Source organism: Salvelinus alpinus, chromosome 36 (genome assembly GCF_045679555.1).
Source record: "Salvelinus alpinus chromosome 36, SLU_Salpinus.1, whole genome shotgun sequence".
Lineage (NCBI taxonomy): Eukaryota > Metazoa > Chordata > Actinopteri > Salmoniformes > Salmonidae > Salvelinus > Salvelinus alpinus.
The window spans coordinates 20,094,466-20,121,585 of NC_092121.1; the positions used below are offsets into that span (position 1 = coordinate 20,094,466).

General features: G+C 42.4%; 1 protein-coding gene across 2 annotated transcripts; it reads left to right on the top strand.

Annotated features, from left to right (window-relative positions):
- On the top strand, positions 1 to 26,246 carry LOC139564803 (transient receptor potential cation channel subfamily M member 4-like). Of its 2 annotated transcripts, XM_071384639.1 has the most exons (5): positions 1 to 467; positions 23,981 to 24,042; positions 24,171 to 24,348; positions 24,822 to 24,917; positions 25,072 to 26,246. In XM_071384639.1, the coding sequence occupies exons 1-5, from the start codon at positions 402 to 404 to the stop codon at positions 25,123 to 25,125; spliced, it is 456 nt and encodes a 151-aa protein (XP_071240740.1). In that variant the 5' UTR covers positions 1 to 401; the 3' UTR covers positions 25,126 to 26,246. The 2 variants fall into 2 exon arrangements, with proteins under 2 accessions (XP_071240740.1, XP_071240742.1); XM_071384641.1 differs by lacking the exon at positions 24,822 to 24,917 and having other exon boundaries at positions 13 to 467; positions 25,072 to 26,218.
- The last annotated feature ends 874 nt before the right edge of the window (positions 26,247 to 27,120 follow it).

A 27,120-nucleotide genomic window follows, 5' to 3' on the forward strand; every position in this document is an offset into this window, starting at 1 on the left:
GCAACATACCTGTCGTGGGCTTGGCTATATAGGCCTACACACAGCTACACCGAGCTCTGTACATTTATTTAGGAAGCTCCGTGGTTGTGGGGGAGCGCAGCTCTAGCTCTATATGCGGTGCAATTACAGCAGTCAACTTCAAATTTAAAAATGAGGTTTTAACTGTTACTGTCCTGGCGTCGGACCTATTCGAGATTTGTTTTAGCCCCTTGTCGGAGAAGAGGGGTTTGTCTAGGAGGGATACAGCTTTTGTAAAAATTGACTTTTCATAGCATTTAGGAGAAGGGTTTGGTTTAGCTAAAATGCACAAAAAACTACTTTTGACGTCAATTTGACAAAAGCTGTAATCCATCTAGACATGACCGGAGAAGAGGCGAGAGGGAGGGGGGCAAGAGTGCGCAATGACGGATAAAGAGCATGAAGGAGGCGAAGGGAGAACGGGAAGAAGAAGATCCGACAAAGATCAGGTTTGGTTTACTATTCTAAACACGTGTCACGCAATTTCGTACATTAAATAGCCCGTGTCTTTTTAGCATTATTTTATCCCCAATTAGCTGCTTTTGAGGTAGCGGTACTCTTCCTGGGGTCCAAAAAGTGAACAAAACAACATATAAAATACAAAATATACATAAATATACACTGTATATATACAACAGTATGTGGACACCTCTTCAAATGAGTGGATTCGGCTATTTCAGCCAGGTGTATAAAATCTCCCTATACACATTGGCAGTAGAATGGCTTTACTGAAGAGCTCGGTGACTGTCAATGCTGCACCTTTCCAACAAGTCAGTTCGTAAAATGTCTGCCCTGCCAGAGCTGCCCAGTTTAACTGTAATTGCTGTTATTGTGAAGTGGAAATGTCTAGGGGTAACAACTGCTCAGCTACGAAGTGGTAGGCCACACAAGCCCAATAATGTTTGTACCATGTTGTGTTGTCATGTGTTGCTGCCTTGCTATGCTGTTGTCTTAGGTTTCTCTTTAGGTAGTGTTGTGTTGTCTCTCTTGTTGTGATGTGTGTTTTGTCCTATATTTATATTGTATTCATTTTTTATTATTTTTTATCCCAGGCCCCGTCCCCTCAGGAGGCTTTTTGGTAGGCCATCATTGTAAATTAGAATTTGTACTTAACTGACTTGCCTAGTTAAATGAAAGTAAAAAAATAAATAATAATAAATATAAAAGCTCACAGAATGGGATCGCCGAGTGCTGAAGCGCATAAAAAATGTTTGTTCTTGGTTGCAACACTCACTACCGAGTTCCAAATGGCCTCTGGAAGCAAAGTCAGCACAATAACTGTTTTGTGGGGAGCTTCATGAAATCGCTTTCCATGGCCTAGCAGCCACACACAAGCCTAACCATGCGCAATGTAAAGCTCGCCGCCATTGGACTCTGGAAACGCGTTTTGGCGGATGCCAGGAGAACGCTACCTGCCCGACTGCATAGTGTCAACTGTATACTTTGGTGGAGGAGGAATAATGATCTGGGGCTGTTTTTCATGGTTCTTACTAGGCCCCTTAGTTCCAGTGAAGGGAAATCTTACAGCATACATTGCCATTCTATAGTACAGTTTGTGGAAGGCCGTTTCCTGTTTCAGCATGACAATGCCCCGTGCACAAAGCCAGATCCATACAGAAATGGTTTGTCGAGATTGGTGTGGAAGAACTTTTATTTATTTATTTCTCCCCCAATTTTGTGGTATCCAATTTGTAGGTACAGCCTTGTCTCATTGCTGCAACTCCCGTACGGACTCAGGAGAGCGAAGGTCGAGAGCCGTGTGTCCCCCGAAACCCAACCAAGCCGCACTGCTTCTTGACACAATGCCTGCTTAACCCAGAAGCCAGCCACACCAATGTGTCATAAGAAACACGTACACTTGGCGACCGTGTCATCGTGCATGCACCCGGCCCGCCACAGGAGTTGCTAGAAGACATGGGACAAGGACATCCCTGCCGGCCAAACCCTCCCCTTATGGACGACGCTGGGCCAAATGTACACCACCCCATGGGTCTCCCGGTCACGGCCAGCTGCGGCAGAGCCTCGACTCGAACTAGGATGTCTAGTGGCACAGCCTTGGACCACTGCACATCTCAGGAGGCTGTGGAAGAACTTGACTGGCCTGCACAGAGCCCTGATCTCAATCCCATCGAACACCTTTGGGATGAATTGGAACGCAGACTGCGAGCCAGGCCTAATCGCCCAACATCAGTGCCCGACCTGGCTCTTGTGGCTGAATGAAATTAACTTCTTTGGGACAGGGGGGCAGTATTGAGAAGCTTGGATAAAAAGGTGCCCAGAGTAAACTGCCTGCTACTCTGTCCTAAAAGCTAGAATATGCATATAATTAGTAGATTTGGGTAGAAAACACTCTGAAGTTTCTAAAACTGTTTGAATGATGTCTGAGAAAAAAATCCAACCAGGAAGTGAGAAATCTAAGGTTTGTAGGTTTTCAAGTCTTTACCTATCCAAGATACAGTGGAAATGGGGTCATATTGCACTTCCTAAGGCTTCCACTAGATGTCAACAGTTGTTAGAACCTGGTTTGATGCTTCTACCATAAAGGAGGGGGGAATGAGAGGGGATTGAGTCAGAGGTCTGGCAGAGTGCCACGAGCTGGTCACGCGCATTCACATGAGGTAGCTTGCGTTCCATTGCATTTCTACAGACAAAGGAATTCTCCGGTTGGAACATTATTGAAGATTTATGATAAAAACATCCTAAAGATTGATTCTATACTTAGTTTGACATGTTTCTACGAACTGTAATATGACTTTTCATCTGAACTTTCGCCTGGACCTGCCAGCGCATCGTCAGTTTGGATTGTGTACTAAACGCGCAAACAAAAGGAGGTGTTTGGACATAAATGATGGACTTTATTGAACAAATCAAACATTTATTGTGGAACTGGGATTCCTGGGAGTGCATTCTGATGAAGATCATCAAAGGTAAGTGAATATTTATCATGCCATTTCTGACTTTGTTGACTCCACAACATGGCGGATATCTCTTTGGCTTGTTTGGGCTCTGAGCGCTGTACTCAGATTATTGCATGGTGTGCTTTTTCGGTAAAGCTTTTTTTAAATCTGACACAGCGGTTGCATTAAGGAGAAGTTTATCTAAAGTTCCATGCATAACACATGTATTTTCATCAACATTTTGATGAGTATTTCTGTAAATTGATGTGGCTCTCTGCAAAATCACTGGATGTTTTGGAAGCAAAACATTACTGAACGTAACGCGCCAATGTAAACTGAGATTTTTGGATATAAATGTGAACTTTATCAAACAAAACATACATGTATTGTGTAACATGAAGTCCTATGAGTGTCATCTGATGAAGATCATCAAAGGTTAGTGATTAATTTTATCTCTATTTATGCTTTTTGTGACTCCTCTCTTTGGCTGGAAAACTGGCTGTGTTTTTCTGTGGCTATGTACTGACCTATCATAATCGTTTGGTGTGCTTTCGTCGTAAAGCCTTTTTGAAATCTGACACATTGGCTGGTTTCACAACAAGTGTAGCTTTAATTTGGTGTATTGCATATGTGATTTCATGAAAGTTACATTTTTATAGATATTTATTTGAATTTGGCGCTCTGCATTTTCACTGGATGTTGGCCACGCTAGCGTCCCACATATCCCAGAGAGGTTACGTCCCCGCAGCAATGTTCCAGCATCTAGTGGAAAGCCTTCCTAGAAGAGTGTAGGCTGTTATAGCAGCAAAGGTGGGGCCAACTCCATATTGATGCACATGACTTTGGAATGAGACGTTTGACGAGGAGGTGTCCACATACTTTTGGTAATGTAGTGTACATTTATAATTTAGTCATTCAGCAGACCAACAGCTAGTGCATTCTTCTTAAGATAGCTAGGTGAGACAACCACATATCACAGTTGTATCCCAACCACAAATCACATAGGCTATGTAATACAAATGCGAAATATAATACAAAATGCATAAAAATGTCTCTCTTCAGTCCCCGCTGTGCCATAAGGTTTTCTTTTCTTCTTTGGGTATTGGCAAGCCAAAATCGTGTGTGAATGGTAGCCTACTACAGCATATGCAGAAAGGGTTTTCTGTTTCTGTGTTAAATATTTCACGGAATGCAGAAAGTATAGTATTAACTGACTTTTATTATAGAATAAATAACGTTTATCGCAAAAGAAAAATCAATTTGGATGGAATTTAGATGTAAAATTGCAGTAGCCTATGTCATTCCTCTCCATTTCGTGGTATTTCTTTATTTAACTAATTGCTCTCTTTTCTGTTGCTGAAATTCAGTAGGCTAAAGTGCTTACAGAACCAGGAAACTTGTAACTTAATCTTGATTTTACAGTTCCACCTAACCTGTTATACCCTAATCTTGATATAGCCTACATTCATCAATGCCAGTAGCTTTACATTCATCAATGTCAGTAGCTTTACATTCATTGTCAAAAATCTACCACCTCAAGGCTCTATAGTATAAAGCTATTGGCAAATATTTTTTAAATAAATCTGCACATAATTGATCGTAAATGGCACATTATTCTTATGTGGTGACAGGGAGACAAGAATAGCTGAATTCTCAATCCTTGTGACAGTTACTTACTCATCAATGTAGGCAAGGCATACTACTGTAGGCTTGCTGTTTTTTGTTCATACCTTCTAACAAGGTTCTGTATGACTTTATTGCATTTTTTTTGTCGACGTTTAACTGTTTTTTTGAGTGGCAATGACGGGATAATGTCTGCGTTGTTGTGACACGAGCGTCTTAAATCCCTAGGGCAGACTAGTCCATCTTTTTCATGCATGAACTGATAGGACGAGAGGTTGGACATACGACTAATTTAAGTTGTACAGCAGCTGCCAACTGTCCCACAAACAAAGTAGTTTATTAAAAAAACATGACTTTTAGTGCCCTCTAGTCTCTTGACATACAAAAGCTGAAAGGTTTTTCTAACCCTATTTGAAAGGAGTGAAAAAGCAAAACTCTGTGTGACAATTGGCCCATAAGTTCTGTATATGTATGCAGCCTCTAATAAACTAAACTTGAGAATTTAAATTACACAATTTGTGTCAGTCACAAAAGATAAGGCATGATAGCCCACATGCTGGTATGGTAGTACTATGCATTCCATTCATTGTTCCTGAGAAATAGAAACAAGGGAGAGATAAGACTGGACAAAACTCTGTTCAAGAGAGAGCAAATAGAGACAAAGACCACGTTTCCATCCACAGTTTCTATGGGACTATTGTCATACCGAATAAAAAATCACTACAGCTGTGATGGAAACAGGAAGTGGTGGTATAATAATATAAATGTGACAGACAATTTGTTCGTTTCACATGGTGGGATCTTTTTGTGTCTGTAAAATTAATCCGCATGAAATGGCTATGGAAAATGCATTTATGTGCAAATATTGATATACAAGCATTATATTTAAGTAAACTTGTATTCACATGATTATATGTGTTGTCCTCCTATGACTTGGATGCAATTTATTACCCTACAGATTATGTTATGATGAACTTCACAGAGTGGTGAAAGTGCACAGTGATGAGCTTAGTGCTTTTTTCCAATAAATATCCAGGGTCTTATTCTGGTGACATGATGATCGATGCTTTGATTTATTAGGGTCCCCATCAGCCAATGGCAACAGCTAGTCTTACTGGGGTCCGACATATAACGAAAAATACATTACAGACAAAGACTTTACAATTTAAAAACATTAACATGTAGTGTGTGCATCTGTCACTTACACATACTGTACATGTCAGTACATACACACAACAAGTATGTCACATGGGGGAGAGGTGTTGTGCTGTGAGGGGTTGCTTTATTTGTTTTTGGAACACCAGGTTTGCTGGTCACTTGTGCTATATAAGATGGAAGGAAGTTCCATGCACTAATGGCTCTGTATAATACTGTATGTTTCCTTGAATTTGTTCTGGACCTGGGGACTATAAATTGACCCCTGGTGGCCTGTTGCTTGGTTGCCATTTGACAAATACAAATATTCTTATTTTATCCAATATGATCTCATCATGTAGGCTAGCCTATCGGCACTTTATCTGTGAACTGTTGGCTGGACCACATGTGCCAAGACCAGAGGGGGCACATTTGTTATTTGAAAAAGCAATGAAAACAAATTTAATTTTATACTTGAAAATGTAAGTGAAAAATTACCATTTATGTGCACCAAGGTTATTTTAGAAGGGTATAATGCTTTGTTTTTGTTTCAACTGCTGATTGGCCCTTTAAATGATAAAGTCAAACTCAATGTGACTTGGATTCAAAAAGAATAATGCTATGACTGGTGGAAGGAAACTCTCTCTCGCCCATGTTTACACCAATCCAATGCTTTTTCACCTCAGTAGGACATGCAAGAAGAATCAAGTTGGCTACCAAGAAGATTACCCCATGCGGATAAATTATATGAAGCATAAAAAAAGCCAAGAACAAGATAATGGAGATAATTTCATAAATGTCGACAGACAATTTGTTCATTCCACATGGTGGGATCTTTTTGCCGGTAAAATTAATGACGTTAAAGGAAACTTGGAGTTACATAATGATATGTTATGTGGTCCTCCCACTACAACTCGGAAAAGCATGCAGTTTATTATGCTACAGAGGAAATAAGTTATGATGAACTTCACAGGAGACATGATGATCGATGATTGGCAGCCATTTGACAAATATAAATCTTGCTCTTGTCCATAATAATCTCATAATTTGCTAATTAACGCAACAGTTTTTATGACAAAACCATCAGTAGTCTACAATTTGAAAATGTGATGGAAATACATTGAACAGGCAGATTTTTAACGCTCACAGCAGTAGAAATCCTATTTTTCGAGCTGAAAGACAATGGCCAGAGCTTACCCATGATGTTGCACAATGATTTAAGTCCATAAGTCCTCTACAACAAGGTTCACAAGATGATAGAAAGGACAGTATCAGTTGGTTATCAAAGCAAGCACTCTATCATGTAGGAACTATCATGTGAAATCATTACCATGTTTATCTCAGTACCACAAGGATGATGCAAGTGAAGTTTAGTCTAGTGCTGTAGGTTGGTTATTTTTTAATGCAACAGGTAATCATTCTTAGTCATTAGTTAATGTAATGAGTTTATATACCAATTCTGGGGTCAATTTGACTAATGGTTTACGTTATGATTTGTGAAATATTTTCAGCATTAGTGTGTATAGCTATATTGCGGTCATCATTGACAAAATAAAGTCCAGGAATTCAATATTTGTGTGTAAATGATTTAAATCTCAGTTGAGGCACTCCACATCAGCGTTCCAAAATATGTCAATACAATCTCACAGCTGTAATACGCAGACTGTGCAAGCGGCAGGACTTCCGGGTTTCTAATTTCCCTGAATAATAGATCCACTTTTCACTATGTTCATATATCTGATTATACAGATATACTAATCACAATATTTATTTTGGCTTGCCCATATTTTTTATATATTTTTTGCATTAGACAATAGTCATTGCTCTGGCACCAGTGGCGGAAGGTAGCCTAGTGGTTAGAGTGTTGGACTAGTAACCAGAAGGTTGCAAAATCACATCCCTGAGCTGACAAGGGGATTCCCTGAACAAGGCAGTTTAACCCACTGTTCCTAGGCCGTCATTGAAATAAGAATTTGTTCTTAACTGACTTGCCAAAAGATAAATAAAAAGTAAGTGTCACATAAGTTACTAATGACATCCATAGTGCAGCCATCAAAGGTTGCAGTGACTTTATATTTACACAGCTTCTAAGGACATATACATAAGGTTTTCATACCAAAATTTCATGGTCCCATGTCTTTCGGTTCAGCTCTTATATCCCTGGTGTCATCTAGTGGTGTAGCGTGGCCCACTTTAAATGTAGCAACTAATCATTCTCAAATTCATTGAGTGTATATACCAAATCGGGAGTTAATATGATTTATCATTCATGAGAAGAAAATGTATGTTTTTTTGCATTAGCATATGTGCTAACATGCAGATAGGTACAATGTGGCCATATTTGAATGCAGCAACACCTTTTTTCTTCTCAAAACCATTAGACTGATGTAATAGTCTAAATACAAAATCTGGAGTGAATCTGACATGGTTCATGAGAAGTTGATGATTGCAGATGATTTTGAGTATTAGCGTTACATATATAACGATTTACATTTACATTTAAGTCATTTAGCAGACGCTCTTATCCAGAGCGACTTACAAATTGGTGCATTCACCTTATGATATCCAGTGGAACAACCACTTTACAATAGTGCATCTAACTCTTTTAAGGGGGGGGGGGGTTAGAAGGATTACTTTATCCTATCCTAGGTATTCCTTAAAGAGGTGGGGTTTCAGGTGTCTCCGGAAGGTGGTGATTGACTCCGCTGACCTGGCGTCGTGAGGGAGTTTGTTCCACCATTGGGGTGCCAGAGCAGCGAACAGTTTTGACTGGGCTGAGCGGGAACTGTACTTCCTCAGAGGTAGGGAGGCGAGCAGGCCAGAGGTGGATGAACGCAGTGCCCTTGTTTGGGTGTAGGGCCTGATCAGAGCCTGAAGGTACGGAGGTGCCGTTCCCCTCACAGCTCCGTAGGCAAGCACCATGGTCTTGTAGCGGATGCGAGCTTCAACTGGAAGCCAGTGGAGAGAGCGGAGGAGCGGGGTGACGTGAGAGAACTTGGGAAAGTTGAACACCAGACGGGCTGCGGCGTTCTGGATGAGTTGTAGGGGTTTAATGGCACAGGCAGGGAGCCCAGCCAACAGCGAGTTGCAGTAATCCAGACGGGAGATGACAAGTGCCTGGATTAGGACCTGCGCCGCTTCCTGCGTGAGGCAGGGTCGTACTCTGCGAATGTTGTAGAGCATGAACCTACAGGAACGGGTCACCGCCTTGATGTTAGTTGAGAACGACAGGGTGTTGTCCAGGATCACGCCAAGGTTCTTAGCACTCTGGGAGGAGGACACAATGGAGTTGTCAACCGTGATGGCGAGATCATGGAACGGGCAGTCCTTCCCCGGGAGGAAGAGCAGCTCCGTCTTGCCGAGGTTCAGCTTGAGGTGGTGATCCGTCATCCACACTGATATGTCTGCCAGACATGCAGAGATGCGATTCACCACCTGGTTATCAGAGGGGGGAAAGGAGAAGATTAATTGTGTGTCATCTGCATAGCAATGATAGGAGAGACCATGTGAGGATATGACAGAGCCAAGTGACTTGGTGTATAGCGAGAATAGGAGAGGGCCTAGAACAGAGCCCTGGGGGACACCAGTGGTGAGAGCACGTGGTGCGGAGACAGATTCTCGCCACGCCACCTGGTAGGAGCGACCTGTCAGGTAGGACGCAATCCAAGCGTGGGCCGCGCCGGAGATGCCCAGCTCGGAGAGGGTGGAGAGGAGGATCTGATGGTTCACAGTATCAAAGGCAGCCGATAGGTCTAGAAGGATGAGAGCAGAGGAGAGAGAGTTAGCTTTAGCAGTGCGGAGCGACTCCGTGACACAGAGAAGAGCAGTCTCAGTTGAATGACTAGTCTTGAAACCTGACTGATTTGGATCAAGAAGGTCATTCTGAGAGAGATAGCAGGAGAGCTGGCCAAGGACGGCACGTTCAAGAGTTTTGGAGAGAAAAGAAAGAAGGGATACTGGTCTGTAGTTGTTGACATCGGAGGGATCGAGTGTAGGTTTTTTCAGAAGGGGTGCAACTCTCGCTCTCTTGAAGACGGAAGGGACGTAGCCAGCGGTCAAGGATGAGTTGATGAGCGAGGTGAGGTAAGGGAGAAGGTCTCCGGAAATGGTCTGGAGAAGAGAGGAGGGGATAGGGTCAAGCGGGCAGGTTGTTGGGCGGCCGGCCGTCACAAGACGCGAGATTTCATCTGGAGAGAGAGGGGAGAAAGAGGTCAAAGCACAGGGTAGGGCAGTGTGAGCAGAACCAGCGGTGTCGTTTGACTTAGCAAACGAGGATCGGATGTCGTCGACCTTCTTTTCAAAATGGTTGACGAAGTCATCAGCAGAGAGGGGGGAGGAGGGGGAGGAGGATTCAGGAGGGAGGAGAAGGTGGCAAAGAGCTTCCTAGGGTTAGAGGCAGATGCTTGGAATTTAGAGTGGTAGAAATTGGCTTTAGCAGCAGAGACAGAAGAGGAGAATGTAGAGAGGAGGGAGTGAAAGGATGCCAGGTCCGCAGGGAGGCGAGTTTTCCTCCATTTCCGCTCGGCTGCCCGGAGCCCTGTTCTGTGAGCTCGCAATGAGTCGTCGAGCCACGGAGCAGGAGGGGAGGACCGAGCCGGCCTGGAGGATAGGGGACATAGAGAGTCAAAGGATGCAGAAAGGGAGGAGAGGAGGGTTGAGGAGGCAGAATCAGGAGATAGGTTGGAGAAGGTTTGAGCAGAGGGAAGAGATGATAGGATGGAAGAGGAGAGAGTAGCGGGGGAGAGAGAGCGAAGGTTGGGACGGCGCGATACCATCCGAGTAGGGGCAGTGTGGGAAGTGTTGGATGAGAGCGAGAGGGAAAAGGATACAAGGTAGTGGTCGGAGACTTGGAGGGGAGTTGCAATGAGATTAGTGGAAGAACAGCATCTAGTAAAGATGAGGTCAAGCGTATTGCCTGCCTTGTGAGTAGGGGGGAAGGTGAGAGGGTGAGGTCAAAAGAGGAGAGGAGTGGAAAGAAGGAGGCAGAGAGGAATGAGTCAAAGGTAGACGTGGGGAGGTTAAAGTCACCCAGAACTGTGAGAGGTGAGCCATCCTCAGGAAAGGAACTTATCAGGGCGTCAAGCTCATTGATGAACTCTCCAAGGGAACCTGGAGGGCGATAAATTTAGTAGTTAATAGTTTATTTTTATGTCAATAGCAAATTCAGTGTGGTTCATCTTAGGTACTGGCCATAATAGTGATGACACAAGTTGATCTGCCAATGTGGAGTGGATTTACAGTGGTTTAAAATGGACAATCCCTTACTTTGAGAAAAGCTATGTTAAGACGTACCAAGGGACTACATTCCAAATGTGGTGCCATTTAGTCCTATAGTTCATGAGAAGTATTTTTAGCATATTAGCGTCTGTGCTAATAAGTATCTACTGGTATAGTGTGGTCATCTTTGAATGCATCAATGTTATTTTCTCAAACTCTTTAGGAACTATTGTGATGAGTCTAACACATTTGGAGTGAATCTGACTCTAAGTCCAAGAGAAGAAGATTTTTTATGATTATTTTAAACATTAGTGTCTCGTAGTCAAAAAAGTGAATTGTTAAGCTTCCTCCTTTTTTATGATATCAATGCCAAGCATATGCTATAACATAGTAATGTTTTTGATGACCCTAAAATATTTCAAGTTGACAGGCCATTGGAGTGTATTTACAAAGGATTTAAATGGACACGTAAAATCGGACTTCCTGATTTATCGATAAATAGCCAGCCATCTCTTAAGGCCGGCGTGATTTAGGGCTTCTAACCCCTTTTAAACATTGTGTGTTTAAGCTACATACTTCTGGGTTGTACCATTTGGATTTGTCTATTTATTCTACATCAGTTGGTAACAACCATTGTGTTAGGGGCTGAGCTAGAGCAGTTGTTGTGAGACAAGGGCGGACCCAGAAGGGGCCCTGAGCCGGGTCTTTTTTTACAAAAAACCCTGTAGAGTAAGAATGGTTTGCGCTTTTAATAGTTTGTAGCTATCTATGAAAAAGCTGAGGCTCTCATGAACACGTGTAACATGTTTTTTTCTTTGACGCTCACAAGCTACATAATAATTGTTTGAAGGTAAGGCGTTCTTCGACATAGACTATCATAGGAAATGCCAGGACATAGTGTCTATAATATATTAATAAGCTCACGTAGTTGCTGTCACAATCTCCACACAGTTGTCACTGACTAGTTGGATATTAATTTCTCACTGAAGAAACTATTTTTGTACTACAGCATTCAAATTCATTTTTATCAGGTTTTTGTTTTGGCGGACCTTTAAAAAAAAAGAAATTGTTGACATTTGTCAATAAAACTCATGATTGCAACTGTTTGTCAAATTGTTTTGTGTTCTATGTGTAGCCCGGGTTGTCCTGAAAAGAAAATGGTAAAACAGTCCAGTTCATTGTGAGGCAAAATATAAGGTCTGGATATGCAGGTAAATGAAGGTCAGAATTATATTTTCTTTAGCTTTTATCAAACTGTCAAATTTGATATTATTTGGTTCAGAATACGTTTTCCAAAATGTCCAAGATGGAGGAAAATCTATCCTGACGGACCTTATGGGTCCTTGTGACAAATGTATTCAGCATGCGGAAACAGCCTACATACAAAGTTTAAAGTCTCTAGGTCAAACGGGGCAACAGATATGAGGGTTTGTGAGACCGCTTATAACAGCGACCCCTGTAGGCCAATCGGTGCCATTATTTTTGGCCAAGTTACTATGTCCCCTAGTTTCTGTTTGCCAAATTAGAAAAAAGTTAAGAATCTATGCTTAAGTTATTTGACCATTTCGATGAACTAACAAAACACCTAAAATATGAAAAATGGAAATGTAGACTGTCAATTACAATGATTTAGTTAACACACCCTGTCCACTACCTAGCATCTGAAACTAAATACGGTGTTGTGAATTGGGAATTCACAGAGCCATGCATTTTTGTCTTACCTGGTCCGTGAGAAGATTCTAGCTAGTGTATCCCTCTGACTGTTATTCGACTGTTGTTGGATGTGGCTGTCCAGTTTATCAAGTCCCAGATCCCATCCAGCAGGCTCCCAATGACTTTTTATGATTTAAAAAATAAAAATTCAAGTACAATTTTCTCTAGCGCTATTAGTTGACTACCTCATAGGGCAGATCAGAAGAACTGAGCGCACATTTCAGCACCCCAGGATGTCCATTTACTTTGCAGTCCCCCCTCATAGCAAATAGCTGACAAAACAGTCCAAGCACTGGACGCACAGCCTGGGCACCCGGAGCTCCTGCTGGTTAGAGTAGTAACTGAGCAGCTTGTTTTGTGTACACATTTACTGCACATTTATGAGCATTTTAAACATAAGTGTGTTATATAATTCGTTATTTATTAGAGAAACACTTTTCCATCATTTGTTGCTACAAAGAAAGTTCCTGTCAAACAGAAACATTTTGTGGATCTTTTAGAACCTTTCTCCTATTTAGTTTCCCTTTCCATTACACGTTTCCCTTTCCATTACACGTTTCCCTTTCCATTACACGTTTCCCTTTCCATTACACGTTTCCCTTTCCATTACACGTTTCCCTTTCCATTACACGTTTCCCTTTCCATTACACGTTTCCCTTTCCATTACACGTGTCACAAGTTATTTTTGCGACATTGCTTTTGTTGAATAAACCTGGGTCATTGGAAACCTGCCTATTGAGAGAGGAAGGTATTTCTCTTGTCTAGTGATACCTTTAATCTTGTCCACATTTTCCTCTCTCTTATGTACTCTGTTGAATAGTGGTGCTTGAGTGGACAGTCAATATTTGTATAGAGAGAGGGTGTGTGTGTTCATTTTATTTGACCTTTATTTAAGCAGGGAGTCATGCTGAAACTGCGCTCTCTTTCTCAGATGAGCCCAGCATGAAAACATCAAACTGATTACACTATACTGTACATATCTACAGTATATACACATGGAAAAGCAAACTCAAAACAGGAAAACCTAAATACAATCATGAAACAAACACATTCTTCAGTAAAAACGCCCTGTAACATCCGCCTGAATTGCGCTAGAAGGACCAACTTTAAGGATGTTTGGAGATCATTCCACATGAGAGGCGCAAAAAAACTAAAAGCAGATTAACCTAAATTTGTAGATTTTTTTTAAATAAATTTTTATTTCACCTTTATTTAACCAGGTAGGCCAGTTGAGAACAAGTTCTCATTTACAACTGCGACCTGGCCAAGATAAAGCAAAGCAGTGTGACACAAACAACAACACAGAGTTACACATGGGATAAACAAACGTACAGTCTGGAAGGAGAGTGAAGGATATTGAAGGAATCTCAAGGTTTAGCCATTCCTGAGTCCTGGTTTGGTAACTTATAAGTCTGAAGGTTAACAATGAGGTAAGGTATGGCGGAAGCATATGCAAGAGGGCTTTATAGACAAAAAGAGCGCAATGCTTCGCTCTGAGACTTCAAGGAGGGTCAGCCTACTTCCTGATACAAAATGCAGTGATGTGTACTGAACCTATCGCCCTTAATAAAACGCAATGCACTTTGATAAACTGCATCCAATGGCTTCAATCCAGTGGCAGACATTTATAAGCGGGGACACAATGAGGGCTTCATCCAAAAACATATATATAAATCATCAGATACATTTTTACGTGATTTGGAAAATAACATATACATGGTTTTACCTGCATTAAGAATTAATTTCAGTTCTACCAAGGCTTTCTACAGGGCGATAAAGGCAAATTGAAGCTCTGACAGAGCCTTGTCAACTGTGGTGGCAATATTATATACCACAGTGTCAATATGCATACAGGTGGAAAGTATTAAATTTTTTTTTTTTTTTTTTACAGATAAACAAATAACGAAAAGATTCGGACCAAGGATACTGTGAACACCCTTTTATGTCTAAACTACCTGATTTAACCCCATCAGTAAATATACACTGTATTCTGTCCTTTTTAAATTATTTTCAAACCAGCTACTGGTCAAGTCCAATTGATGAAAGCCTCTGAATAAGTAATGAGTGATCCGCAGTGTTGAAGCCATCATTAGACAGGTCAATAAACATGGACACAGTGTTGAAGCCATCATTAGACAGGTCAATAAACATGGACACAGTGTTTCTTATTATCCAAACCATTAAGAACATCATTTAAAACATAGAGGTAGCAAAGACAGTGCTATGACCTGGTCTGAAACCTGACTGGTGTACATTTAGAATATACTGTGCCTTCGGGAAGTATTCAGACCCCTTGACTTTTTCTACATTTTGTTACGTTATAGCCTTATTCTAAAATTGATTAAATTGTTTTTTCCCTCAATCTACACACCATACTCCATAATGACAAAGCCAAAACAGGTTTTCAGAAATGTTTGCTAATTTTATTAAAAATAAAAAACGGAAATATCAAATTGACATAAGTATTCAGACCCTTTACTCAGTCCTTTGTTGAAGCACCTTTGGCAGCGATTACAGCATCGAGTCTTCTTGGGTATGACGCTACAAGCATAGCACAACTGTATTTGGGGAGTTTCTCCCATTCTCTGCAGATCCTCTCAAGCTCTGTCAGGTTGGATGGGGAGCATCGCTGCACAGCTATTTTCAAGTCTCTCCAGAGATGTTCAATCGGGTTCAAGTCCGGGCTCTGGCTGGGCCACTCAAAGACATTCAGAGACTTGTCCCGAAGCCACTCCTGCATTGTCTTGGCTGTGTGCTTAGGGTCATTGTCCTGTTGGAAGGTGAACCTTCGCCCCAGTCTGAGGTCCTGAGCATTCTGGAGCAGGTTTTCATCAAGGATTTCTCTGTACTTTGCTCTGTTCATTTTTGCCTCGATCCTGACTAGTACCCCAGTCCCTGCCGCTGAAAAACATACCCACAGCAAGATGCTGCCACCACCATGCTTAACCGTAGGGATGGTGCAAGGTTTCCTCGCTTGGCATTCAGGCCAAAGAGTTCAATCTTGGTTTTATCAGACCAGATAATCTTGTTTCTCATGGTCTGAGAGTCCTTAGGTGGCTTTTGGCAAACTCCAAGCGGGCTGTCATGTGCCTTTTACTGAGGAGTGGCTTCCGTCTGGCCACTCTACCATAAAGGCCTTTATTGGTGGAGTGCTGCAGAGATGGTTGTCCTTCTGGAAGGTTCTCCCATCTCCACAGAGAACATTGTGGAGCTCTGTCAGGGTAACCATTAGGTTCTTGGTCACCTCCTTGACCAAGGCCCTTCTCCCCCGATTGCTCAGTTTGGCCGGGGGGGCAGTTCTAGGAAGAGTCTTGGTGGTTCTAAACTTCTTCTATTTAAGAAAGATGGAGGCCACTGTGTCCTTGGGGATCTTCAATGCTGCAGAATTTTATTGGTACCCTTCCCCAGATCTGTGCCTCGACACAATCCTATCTCGACACTCTACAGACAATTCCTTCAACCTCATGGCTTGATTTTTGTCCTAACATGCGCTGTCAAATGTAGACAGGTGTGTGTCTTTCCAAGTCGTGTCCAATCAAGTTATAGAAACATCTCAACGATGATCAATGGAAACAGGATGCACCTGAGCTCAATTTCGAGTGTCATAGCAAAGGGTCTGAATACCTATGTAAATAAGGTATTTGTTTTTTTATTTGGAATAAATTGTCAAATTTTTTCTAAAAGCCTTTTTTTCACTTTGTCATAATGGGGTATTGTGTAGACTGCTGAGGATTGTTTTTATTTTTTAATTTTTGAATAAGGCTAACGTAACAATGTGGAAAAAGTCCAGGAGTCTGATTCTTTCCGAAGGTACTGTATTTCGTAGTTTAAAAAAATCTAAGTTGAATATTTGCAAAGGATTCTATCATTTTTTGCAGCTAGGCAAGATCATTTGAAATGGGGTGATAATCCAGACCCTGGGGATGATACCAGAAATAATTGTTAGGTTAAAGTGGAGTGTTAAAGATTCTGCAATCACATCAGCAGAAAGCTGCAGCAAAAAAGGATCAAGCAAATCAGCCCCTGTGGCTTTTTTATTTTTTTTATTTTTTTAACATCAATCTTGCACAAGGTGTCTAGCACATCACAAGTCCAAAGCTGTTGTAATGAAAGCAAAGATTAACTAGAAGTTGACGGAACTGATTAAAAACATCAATTCTTATTTATTTTTCTCAGTTATGATGCTAGAGTTTGACACAACTTGCTTAAGAAGGGAAGGAGAGGAATTTCCACGCTTCAGTGCATTTTCTGATTGAGGTAGTACATCTCTTTCTCAATTGCATGAAAAGCTGCCAATCAGCCAGAGAGTCCGTTTTTCTAGCCCAGGCCTGATTTCTCATCATAACAAGATCTAAAAGTTTGAGAGCGAGAGACTAGCCATCTTAATGCATTTCCGGTACAGTATAACTTCTATAGGCACTGAGCATGCTATGACAGGTACTAGGGTGTGGGTCAATGGGATATGAGTTCTGAATTGAATGCCAATCCCCTTTCAGCAGCTATTGCTAGTCATGTTCTACCAGTTAGATTAGTCTACAGTTTGTTTACTTAACACTTACAGTATCCCACAGTCTCAGAAAAAAAGATTGGGCATTGTACTTAAAGGGGTACACATGCTTGTCACTGTAGTGGTACCCTGTAAGGTATGCCCACTGTACCATTAGTTATAGGAGAGAGTGGGGTAAGTTGACCCAAATAGTTAGTTGAGCCACCCCTTGTTTCTGGGAAACCGTCCATACACCAAATATGAAATTATTCCATGGAGTCTGTGAAGGAAGAAACAACATGGAAAAAGTGGTGAGCAAGTTGGGTCCAAAAAACAGATTTTTATAGTTAAATAAATTAATTGTGTTATAGGTTTAATGATGCTTGTATCTAAACCAAAGTAGATTTTTAAAATTGTAAATCAGTTGGGGTCTATAAGCTACAAAGTGAGATCCTAAACCTATCATGTATGGGCGAATATAGTCTATGTTTGCCTTGGCGTAAGTTGAGCCAATGTCCATCGGGTAAGTCCAGCCAATGGCCACCATAGACCATACAAATTATAACATTTTGTCAGTTTTATGCAATGTATCATGCATTTAAACTATTGTTAAAGAGCAGACATCGTCATGCCCAGTGTATACAAATGCAAAACTAGTGCGTTTAGCCCCCCAAGGAATTGAGAGAAGAGAAGAAGTCCATTCAGCAGCAGCAAGAGATGGAAAAAATAGACTGAATGGCACATTGACAAAAAAGAAAAGGACCACGTACCTGTGTGAAGGAGGGCTATGATAGAGTAGCAGAGGCACACACGGTCTTATCTGATGACATGGAGTCTGAGCTTGCTAAACATGTCAAGAATGTCGCAGACCAGTTTCATGGAGAGAACTTGCCTACAAATTGGCACATCAAAACAACATCCCTGTCCCGGACAACTGGTCAAGAAATGGAAGGATAAGTGATATTGAACAGAGAGATCTACATATGAATCTAGGCATGAATTTAAGATATACAATTTATCACACCTCCAATCCATTAATTAAACTATGACCGACCAGCACCATCACCCACTGTCACAGAACACCATCACCCACTGTCACAGAACACCATCACCCACTGTCACAGAACACCATCACCCACTGTCACAGAACACCATCACCCACTTACCCCAAGGTGGCTCAACTTACCCTTTCTCTATGCTCAACTTACCCCATACCTGGGGTCATTTTTTTTCAAGAGACTACTTTTGACAAGCTATGTTTTCAAAACTGTTATGTTTACATGAATTGTTCTTATTTCCAGGGATACACAACATCGAAAATGAATGTAGATACAGTGTCTTTGTTAGAAAGAATAGTATATTTCTCTTGACATAGTGATGCTGAATGTAAAAAATGGCTCAACTTACCCAACTCTCCCCTACATAATTGTGAGTTTGCAGTGTGACCTCAACAGCCAATAGTTCACCTTAAGGGACAAGATAGTACCTTTTATTATTAGTCCCTACCACGCTTTCACCTCCCCTTCGGTAATAAAGCCTGCGGAACTTCTTGTCAGTAAGAGGCTAAAAGAAGGTGGAGTGTATCTAAGCTGTTTGCCACTCCCATCAAATCAAATCAAAGTTTATTTGACACATTCTTCATAAACAACATTGAAATGCTTACCTACGGGTCATTTTCCAACAATGCAAATAGAAATAATGACACAAGGAATAAATACACAGTGAATAAATAATAACAATAACGAGTAACAATAACTTGGCTATATACAAGAAGTACCAGTACTGAGTCAATGTGCAGGGGTACAAGGTAACTGAGGTAGCTACAGTATGTACATATAGGTAGGTGTAAGGTGACTAGGCAACAGGATAGATAATAGACAGTAACAGCAGCGTATGTGGTGAGTGTGAAAGTATGTGTGTGTTGGGGTGTCAGTATAATTTTCTGGGTAGAGTCCAGTGTGTGTGCATAGAGTCAGTGCAGGAGAGTTAGTGCAAAAAAAGAGTCAATGCAGGTCTTTTTTTTATTTAACCTTTATTTAACTAGTAACATTTTACAATGATGGCCTACCCCGGCCAAACCCTCCCCTAACCCGGATGACGCTGGGCCAATTGTGCGCCGCCCTATGAGACTTCCGATCACGGCCTGTTGTGATACAGCCCGGGATCGAACCAGAGTCTGTGGTGACACCTCTAGCACTGAGATGCAGTGCCTTAGACCGCTGCCCCACTCGGGAGGTAGTCCGGGTAGCCATTTGATTAGCTGTTTAGCAGTCTTATGGCTTGGGGGTAGAAGCTGTTCAGGGTCCTGTTGGTTCCAGACTTGGTGCACTAGTACCGCTTGCCGTGCAGTAGCAGAGAGATAGATGCTCTATGGCCTGGGTGGCCGGAGACTGTACATTTTTTGACAATTTGGAATAGGCACATTCAAACAAAGGTATAGCTGCGGGTAGTAGTTTTTGTCGACGTGCGGGGGGGGATAGCCAAATATTTTTGTCATTGCTGGCGCTGCAGACGGATATATCGGTCTGCTAATACAGGACTATTAAAGGCCTAGTGCACTACTTTATTGTTGTAAAGTTGTTGTTCTTTAGATTTTCAGGGGGTGTTGCAGCACCCTCAGAACCCCTTATTCACATGGCTATGAACAAAGGCGGAGAGTCGAAACCGAAAGCCAATCATTTTCACTGGTGCCCACTTGGGGTAGTGTCATTTTCAACCAAATTATATAAAAAATGTATTCAAAACCATATATAGTATGCCAACAATGCTAGCACCGTAAATGATCTTAATCTGGATAGTTTGTGCTTCTCACGGCCAATCTGCCAGCAGCCGCTGGTAATCAGCGTTCCACTCATACCTACCTTTCCAATATGAACTTTCCCAGACTCTTGAGAACAATGTGACTGAGGCCTGGAAGCAGAGGCTACTTTATTACATGTGTTCATTTCCTATGATAAAATCCCATGATTTGCTCATGTGTTCGGACCAAACAGCTAGCGCGACAGCTAAAATAACTTCGGAATAATACGATTTCAGCTAACGAGAAACTATTTAAAACTATAAAACTATATTTAAAACTATTTAAAACTATTTACATAGAATTTTGTCCACAAATGTACCCAATTTTCTAATTTACTCAACCTTTCATTTAACACTGAAAGTGTGGACCCATATTATAGACAATGGAACAGTGTTATAAACCGGGTAGTTTGGGTCCTTGATGCTGATTTGTCTGAAAGCCATGCTATATCAGACAATATACCATGGGTATGACACAAAATTACTTGTTTACTGTTCTAATTGTGTTGGTACCTAGTTTATAATCGCAATTTTTATTTTATTTCACCTTTATTTAACCAGGTCGGCTAGTTGAGAACAAGTTCTCATTTACAACTGCGACCTGGCCAAGATAAAGCAAAGCAGTGTGACACAGACAACAACACAGAGTTACACATGGAATAAACAATAAACAAGCCAATAACACAATAAACAAGTCAATGACACAGTAGAAAGAAAAAAAAAGTCTATATACAGTGTGTGCAAAAGGCATGAGGAGGTAGGCAATAAATAGGCTATAGGAGCGAATAATTACAATTTAGCAGATTAACACTGGAGTCATAAATGAGCAGATGATGATGTGCAAGTAGAGATACTGGTGTGCAAAAGAGCAGAAATGTCAATAAAAACAGTATGGGGATGAGGTAGGTAGATGGACTATGTACAGCTGCAGCAATCGGTTAGCTGCTCAGATAGCTGATGTTTAAAGTTGGTGAGGGAAATAAGTCTCCAACTTCAGCGATTTTTGCAATTCGTTCCAATCACTGGCAGCAGAGAACTGGAAGGAAAGGCGGCCAAATGAGGTGTTGGCTTTGGGGATGATCAGTGAGATATACCTGCTGGAACGTGTGCTACGGGTGGGTGTTGTTATTGTGACCAGTAAACTGAGATAAGGCGGAGCTTTACCTAGCATAGACTTATAGATGACCTGGAGGCAGTGGGTCTGGCGACGAATATGTAGCGAGGGCCAGCCGACTAGAGCATACAGGTCGCAGTGGTGGGTGGTATAAGGTGATTTGGTATCAAAACGGATGGCACTGTGATAGACTGAATCCAGTTTGCCGAGTAGAGTATTGGAAGCTATTTTGTAGATGACATCGCCGAAGTCGAGGATCGGTAGGATAGTCAGTTTTACTAGGGTAAGTTTGGCGGCGTGAGTGAAGGAGGCTTTATTGCGAAATAGAAAGCCGATTCTAGATTTGATTTTGGATTGGAGATGTTTAATATGAGTCTGGAAGGAGAGTTTACAGTCTAACCAGACACCTAGGTATTTATAGTTGTCCACATATTCTAGGTCGGAACCGTCCAGGGTGGTGATGCTAGTCGGGCAGGCGGGTGCGGGCAGCGAACGGTTGAAGAGCATGCATTTGGTTTTACTAGCGTTTAAGAGCAGTTGGAGGCCACGGAAGGAGTGTTGTATGGCATTGAAGCTCGTTTGGAGGTTAGTTAGCACAGTGTCCAAGGAAGGGCCAGAAGTATACAGAATGGTGTCGTCTGCGTAGAGGTGGATCAGGGAATCGCCCGCAGCAAGAGCGACATCATTGATATATACAGAGAAAAGAGTCGGCCCGAGAATTGAACCCTGTGGTACCCCCATAGAGACTGCCAGAGGTCCGGACAACATGCCCTCCGATTTGACACACTGAACTCTGTCTGCAAAGTAGTTGGTGAACCAGGCGAGGCAGTCATTAGAAAAACCAAGGCTATTGAGTCTGCCGATAAGAATACGGTGATTCACAGAGTCGAAAGCCTTGGCCAGGTCGATGAAGACGGCTGCACAGTACTGTCTTTTATCGATGGCGGTTATGATATCGTTTAGTACCTTGAGCGTGGCTGAGGTGCACCCGTGACCGGCTCGGAAACCGGATTGCACAGCGGAGAAGGTACGGTGGGATTCGAAATGGTCAGTGATCTGTTTATTAACTTGGCTTTCGAAGACTTTAGATAGGCAGGGCAGGATGGATATAGGTCTGTAACAGTTTGGGTCTAGGGTGTCACCCCCTTTGAAGAGGGGGATGACCGCGGCAGCTTTCCAATCTTTAGGGATCTCGGACGATACGAAAGAGAGGTTGAACAGGCTGGTAATAGGGGTTGCAACAATTGCGGCAGATAGTTTTAGAAAGAGAAGGTCCAGATTGTCTAGCCCAGCTGATTTGTACGGGTCCAGGATTTGCAGCTCATTCAGAACATCTGCTATCTGGATTTTGGAGAAGGAGAAGCTGGGGAGGCTTGGGCGAGTAGCTGCGGGGGGCGGAGCTGTTGGTCGGGGTTGGAGTAGCCAGGAGGAAGGCATGGCCAGCCGTTGAGAAATGCGTATTGAAATTTCCGATTATCATGGATTTATCGGTGGTGACCGTGTTACCTAGCCTTAGTGCAGTGGGCAGCTGGGAGGAGGTGCTCTTGTTCTCCATGGACTTTACAGTGTCCCAAAACTTTTTGGAGTTAGAGCTACAGGATGCACATTTCTGCTTGAAAAAGCTAGCCTTTGCTTTCCTGACTGACTGCGTGTATTGGTTCCTGACTGATGCTATTGCAGTCCGCCACAGGATGTTTTTGTGCTGGTCAAGGGCATTCAAGTCTGGAGTGAACCAAGGGCTATATCTGTTCTTAGTTCTGCATTTTCTGCATTTTTTTGAACGGGGCATGAACGGGGCATGAACGGGGCACCATAAGATGGTGAGGAAATTACTTTTAAAGAATGACCAGGCATCCTCGACTGACGGGATGAGGTCAACATCCTTCCAAGATACCCGGGCCAGGTCGATTAGAAAGGCCTGCTCGCAGAAGTGTTTTAGGGAGCATTTGACAGTAATGAGGGGTGGTCGTTTGACCGCGGACCCATAGCGGATACAGGCAATGAGGCAGTGATCGCTGAGATCCTGATTGAAAACAGTGGAGGTGTATTTGGAGGGCAAGTTGGTCAGGATAATGTCTATGAGGGTGCCCATGTTTACAGATTTAGGGTTGTATCTGGTGGGTTCCTTGATGATTTGTGTGAGATTGAGGACATCTAGCTTAGATTGTAGGACTGCCGGGGTGTTAAGCATATCCCAGTTTAGGTCACCTAACAGAACTAACTCTGAAGCTAGATGGGGGGCGATCAATTCACATATGGTGTCCAGGGCACAGCTGGGAGCGGAGGGGGGTTGATAGCAGGCGGCAACAGTGAGAGACTTATTTCTGGAGAGATTACTTTTTAAAATTAGAAGTTCGAACTGTTTGGGTATAGACCTGGAAAGTTTGACAGAACTTTGCAGGCTATCTCTGCAGTAGATTGCAACTCCTCCCCCTTTGGCAGTTCTATCTTGACGGAAAATGTTGTAGTTGGGTATGGAAATCTCATCATTTTTGGTGGCCTTCCTAAGGCAGGATTCAGATACGGCAAGGACATCAGGGTTGGTGGAGTGTGCTAGTCGGCTGTACCGACTTCAGATGAGTCCCAAGACGCTTGTGGGTCGTAGAACAGAGCACATCGTGTTCGTGAGAGTCTCATCTTTCCATAGAGGGGTTGCTACAGACGATTTTGTGAGAAGACAGATTTTCAGGTAGTCTCATGATCAGATAAACACCGTAATAGCACTGTCACTTTTCACCGTAGATGTGGAGGTGAGACAGCTTAAACCGACAGATTTTTACGGGATTTTTGTATTATGCTAATCCTTAGCAACCCCTGAACAGTAACATGTCCATGCAGTCCACACACAAACACACACACTTCCGTACAATGTGTATGATGACTTGGCTTTTTGCTAATTGCTACTATACATCCAGTTTCACATAAAATTCAACATCTGTAGCAGAGATAGTTACACTTAATCAACTCTTTCTCTCCCAGAGCGGGATCCCCAACATCATCAGGAAGAGAGTATGCACCACATTCGTAGAGGACTCTTTAAGGTACAGCCTCTCTCTTGGTCACTGAGTTGTCCCTTTATCTGACACAATATAGTTACAGTTACAATGCAAAATGTGTCTGGTCTATGCAAAGCAAATGTTGTGTGTGTGTGTGTCTCTCTCCCTGTCAGCAATGGGACATTGTGTCAGTGTGGGGGCATGCGGGAGACTCACGGCTCCAACGCTACGGGAGACTATTTCGGAGCCGCCATCGTCAGCCAGTGGGACAGCTCCCAGCACTCCTCAGAGTACCCCACCGACGCCTTCGGAGAGCTGGAATTCGCAGGGGCTGGCAGGAGACACAGCCATGTGAGTAACACACACATGTAAGAGCATGCACATACCAACATATGCACACACGTGCATGCATACACTTGCACATATGCAAGCACACACACACTCATGCAAGGGCAAACTAACACACACACCCACACAACACTGGTGTCTTGGGTTTGGCCTCTGGCCCTTGTTGATGACCTCATGGAGGACGGTGTGTTTATTCAGCCGTCTCACACACTCAATCAATCAGCCAAGGGTATTACTAAGGAATAAATAACATTAGGACACACACACACATATCTGTCAGTATGGTGACTGGCTGATTCATGAATTAGGTAGCTGGCTTAGTGCCTGTCAACTCATAACTATCAATTGACTCAGCTATGTTACCACATGATCCTACTGAGAGATTGAGTTCATGCTAATCTCATGATGCTAATGAATACGTCACATAGCCATTCATTGACACTAAATGACAAATATGTGAATGTAATTCATTTCAGTCTTTTGCTCATCTACATCAAGTCTGGTTGGGCTGTATGTTGCAGAACGTCTGTCTGGCATTCTATGGAACCGTGGCGTGCGGAATGTTCTCACCGGTACTGATATCTCTTCACTATCGATTAGCTACACCCTATAGGCAAAACAAGGAACTAGCAAGCAGCACTTTATGTAGCCTCTTGAGCATCATAACTTTGTGTGGCGATACTCATTGACCCTTCCCCACCCTCTTCTCCTTTTCTCTTCCTATAGGTCAGTTCTTGCGTCTGTCATGTGACACTCCACCTCAGATCGTGTACAGTCTGATGACGGCCCACTGGGGGGTGCCCTCCCCCAACCTGGTGGTTTCTGTTGTGGGGGGTGGGGGGTGCGAGAAGGTCAAGACCTGGGTCAGGGAGGTGCTGAGACAGGGGCTGGTCAAGGCGGCACAGAGAACCGGTGAGACACATATACACACAAACAGACATACCATGGTGTGCTGTGATGGAGGCTGGTCAGAGCACAGCTGAGGACAACGCCCACTCTGTTTCATCTATTTGTTTAAAAGATAATTCATTCATACACTCTTAGAAGTAAAGGAGCCTGGAAGAACCTTTTGGGATTCAAGAAATTGCCACACAGAGGGAACCTTTCCAGTCCAAAAAGGTTTCTTGAGGAACCCCTGTGTAAAGGTTCAAACTGGAACCTTTTTGTAATGGGAGGGGTACTATCAAATTCAAATACTTTCGGCTTCATGCGCCATCGGGAGTTATCTATAGGAATACGTGGATGACATCAACGCTATCACTATCTACTGGTTTTAATGTTAATGCCCTCACCTCCCGTCTCTCTCACTGTGTGTGTGAATGATATCATTAGGTCTTAGAGACAGCGCACACTTTTATAAAAGAAGAGATTGCTTCTTCTATGCAAATGTTGTTGATCAGTACAATAACATACGTCCCAAATGGAAAGGAAATAGATACTTTTTCATCTGTAACCCCATGAAATCAGCCAAAACAAGCTGAATAACTCAATACATGAACACACTCCTATTGAAAATGCATTCACCTGTATTGGGCTCCCGAGTGGTGCAGCGGTCTAAGGCACTGCATCTCAGTGCTTGAGGTGTCACTACAGTCACCCTGGTTTGATTCCAGGCCCGGCCGTGATTGGGAGTCCCGTAGGGCGGCGCACAATTGGGTCAGTGTTGTCTGGGTTTGGCCAGTGTAGGCTGCCATTGTAAATAAGCATTTGTTCTTAACTGGCTTGCCTAGTTGAATAAAGGTTCAATAAAAAAAGAAATGTGAATTGGCCTAGGCTACATCTGGATTAACCCAGTTTATCAATAGCAATTTACAATTAAATTCAATTGCCATTATGTTATGTAGTTAGCTTGTAATAAACAAAGTCAAATTGATTATATGATGGTATAATTGATTAATTAATGCATACGTGGCTATCTTTGAAAAATGTACGTAATGTAATATTGACCTCAAAAGATCTGTCTGGATCAAGTGCCATTCTGTCACTTTGTCTGCCTAATTTTCCTTTTTTGCCGTGGTACTGTTTTGGTGTACTAAACCTGATATCAAAGTCAAATTATGTTGAATTCTGGTTTTGTGACAACACTACTTGGCACGTTTGGCACAGTGTCAATCGGCAGGTTTGCACTTGTTCACAGCCTAGCAAAGGCAATTATTCTGTGGAGCAAAACTCTTCAACTTTCCTTATGCATGACTCATGTCCTTGGTGTACTAAATGTAGGAGTGGACTTATTGTCCAGAGGGAATCCCCTTTACGGATATTGGAAACTCCATTCCCGAGTAGTGGAGGGAATCGAGAAGAAATGCAGACAAGCATCCATAGATCTCTTTGCATCGCATGAAAAGGCACATTACCCGTATTTCTTTGCGATATCAGGTTATGCACCTCTAGGACTGGACTCTCTCATTCTGCTCTACGCTTCTCCCCCTACAGGACTCATACTCCCCAATAGGGCTGTGGCGGTCAAGACATTTTGTCCGCCTGTGATTGTCAATCAAATAACTGTCGGTCTCACGGTAATTGATCATTAATTAACATAAACACATTTAAAAACACTTTTAAAAAGTCTAACAAATCCACGTAATATAGCCTACACCATCACAATAAATCCATTATTTATTTTAGACAGGTCTAAAGAAACATGATATGAAGAAAATGTAGTCTATTTCAGAACAGAATAGCATACTCTGAGTTTTTCTGATCTGGCTATGCCATATGGCTGTGGGCTACACTAGTTAATTTAGCAGACAAGATTTGCTTAGAATTCCATGGCAT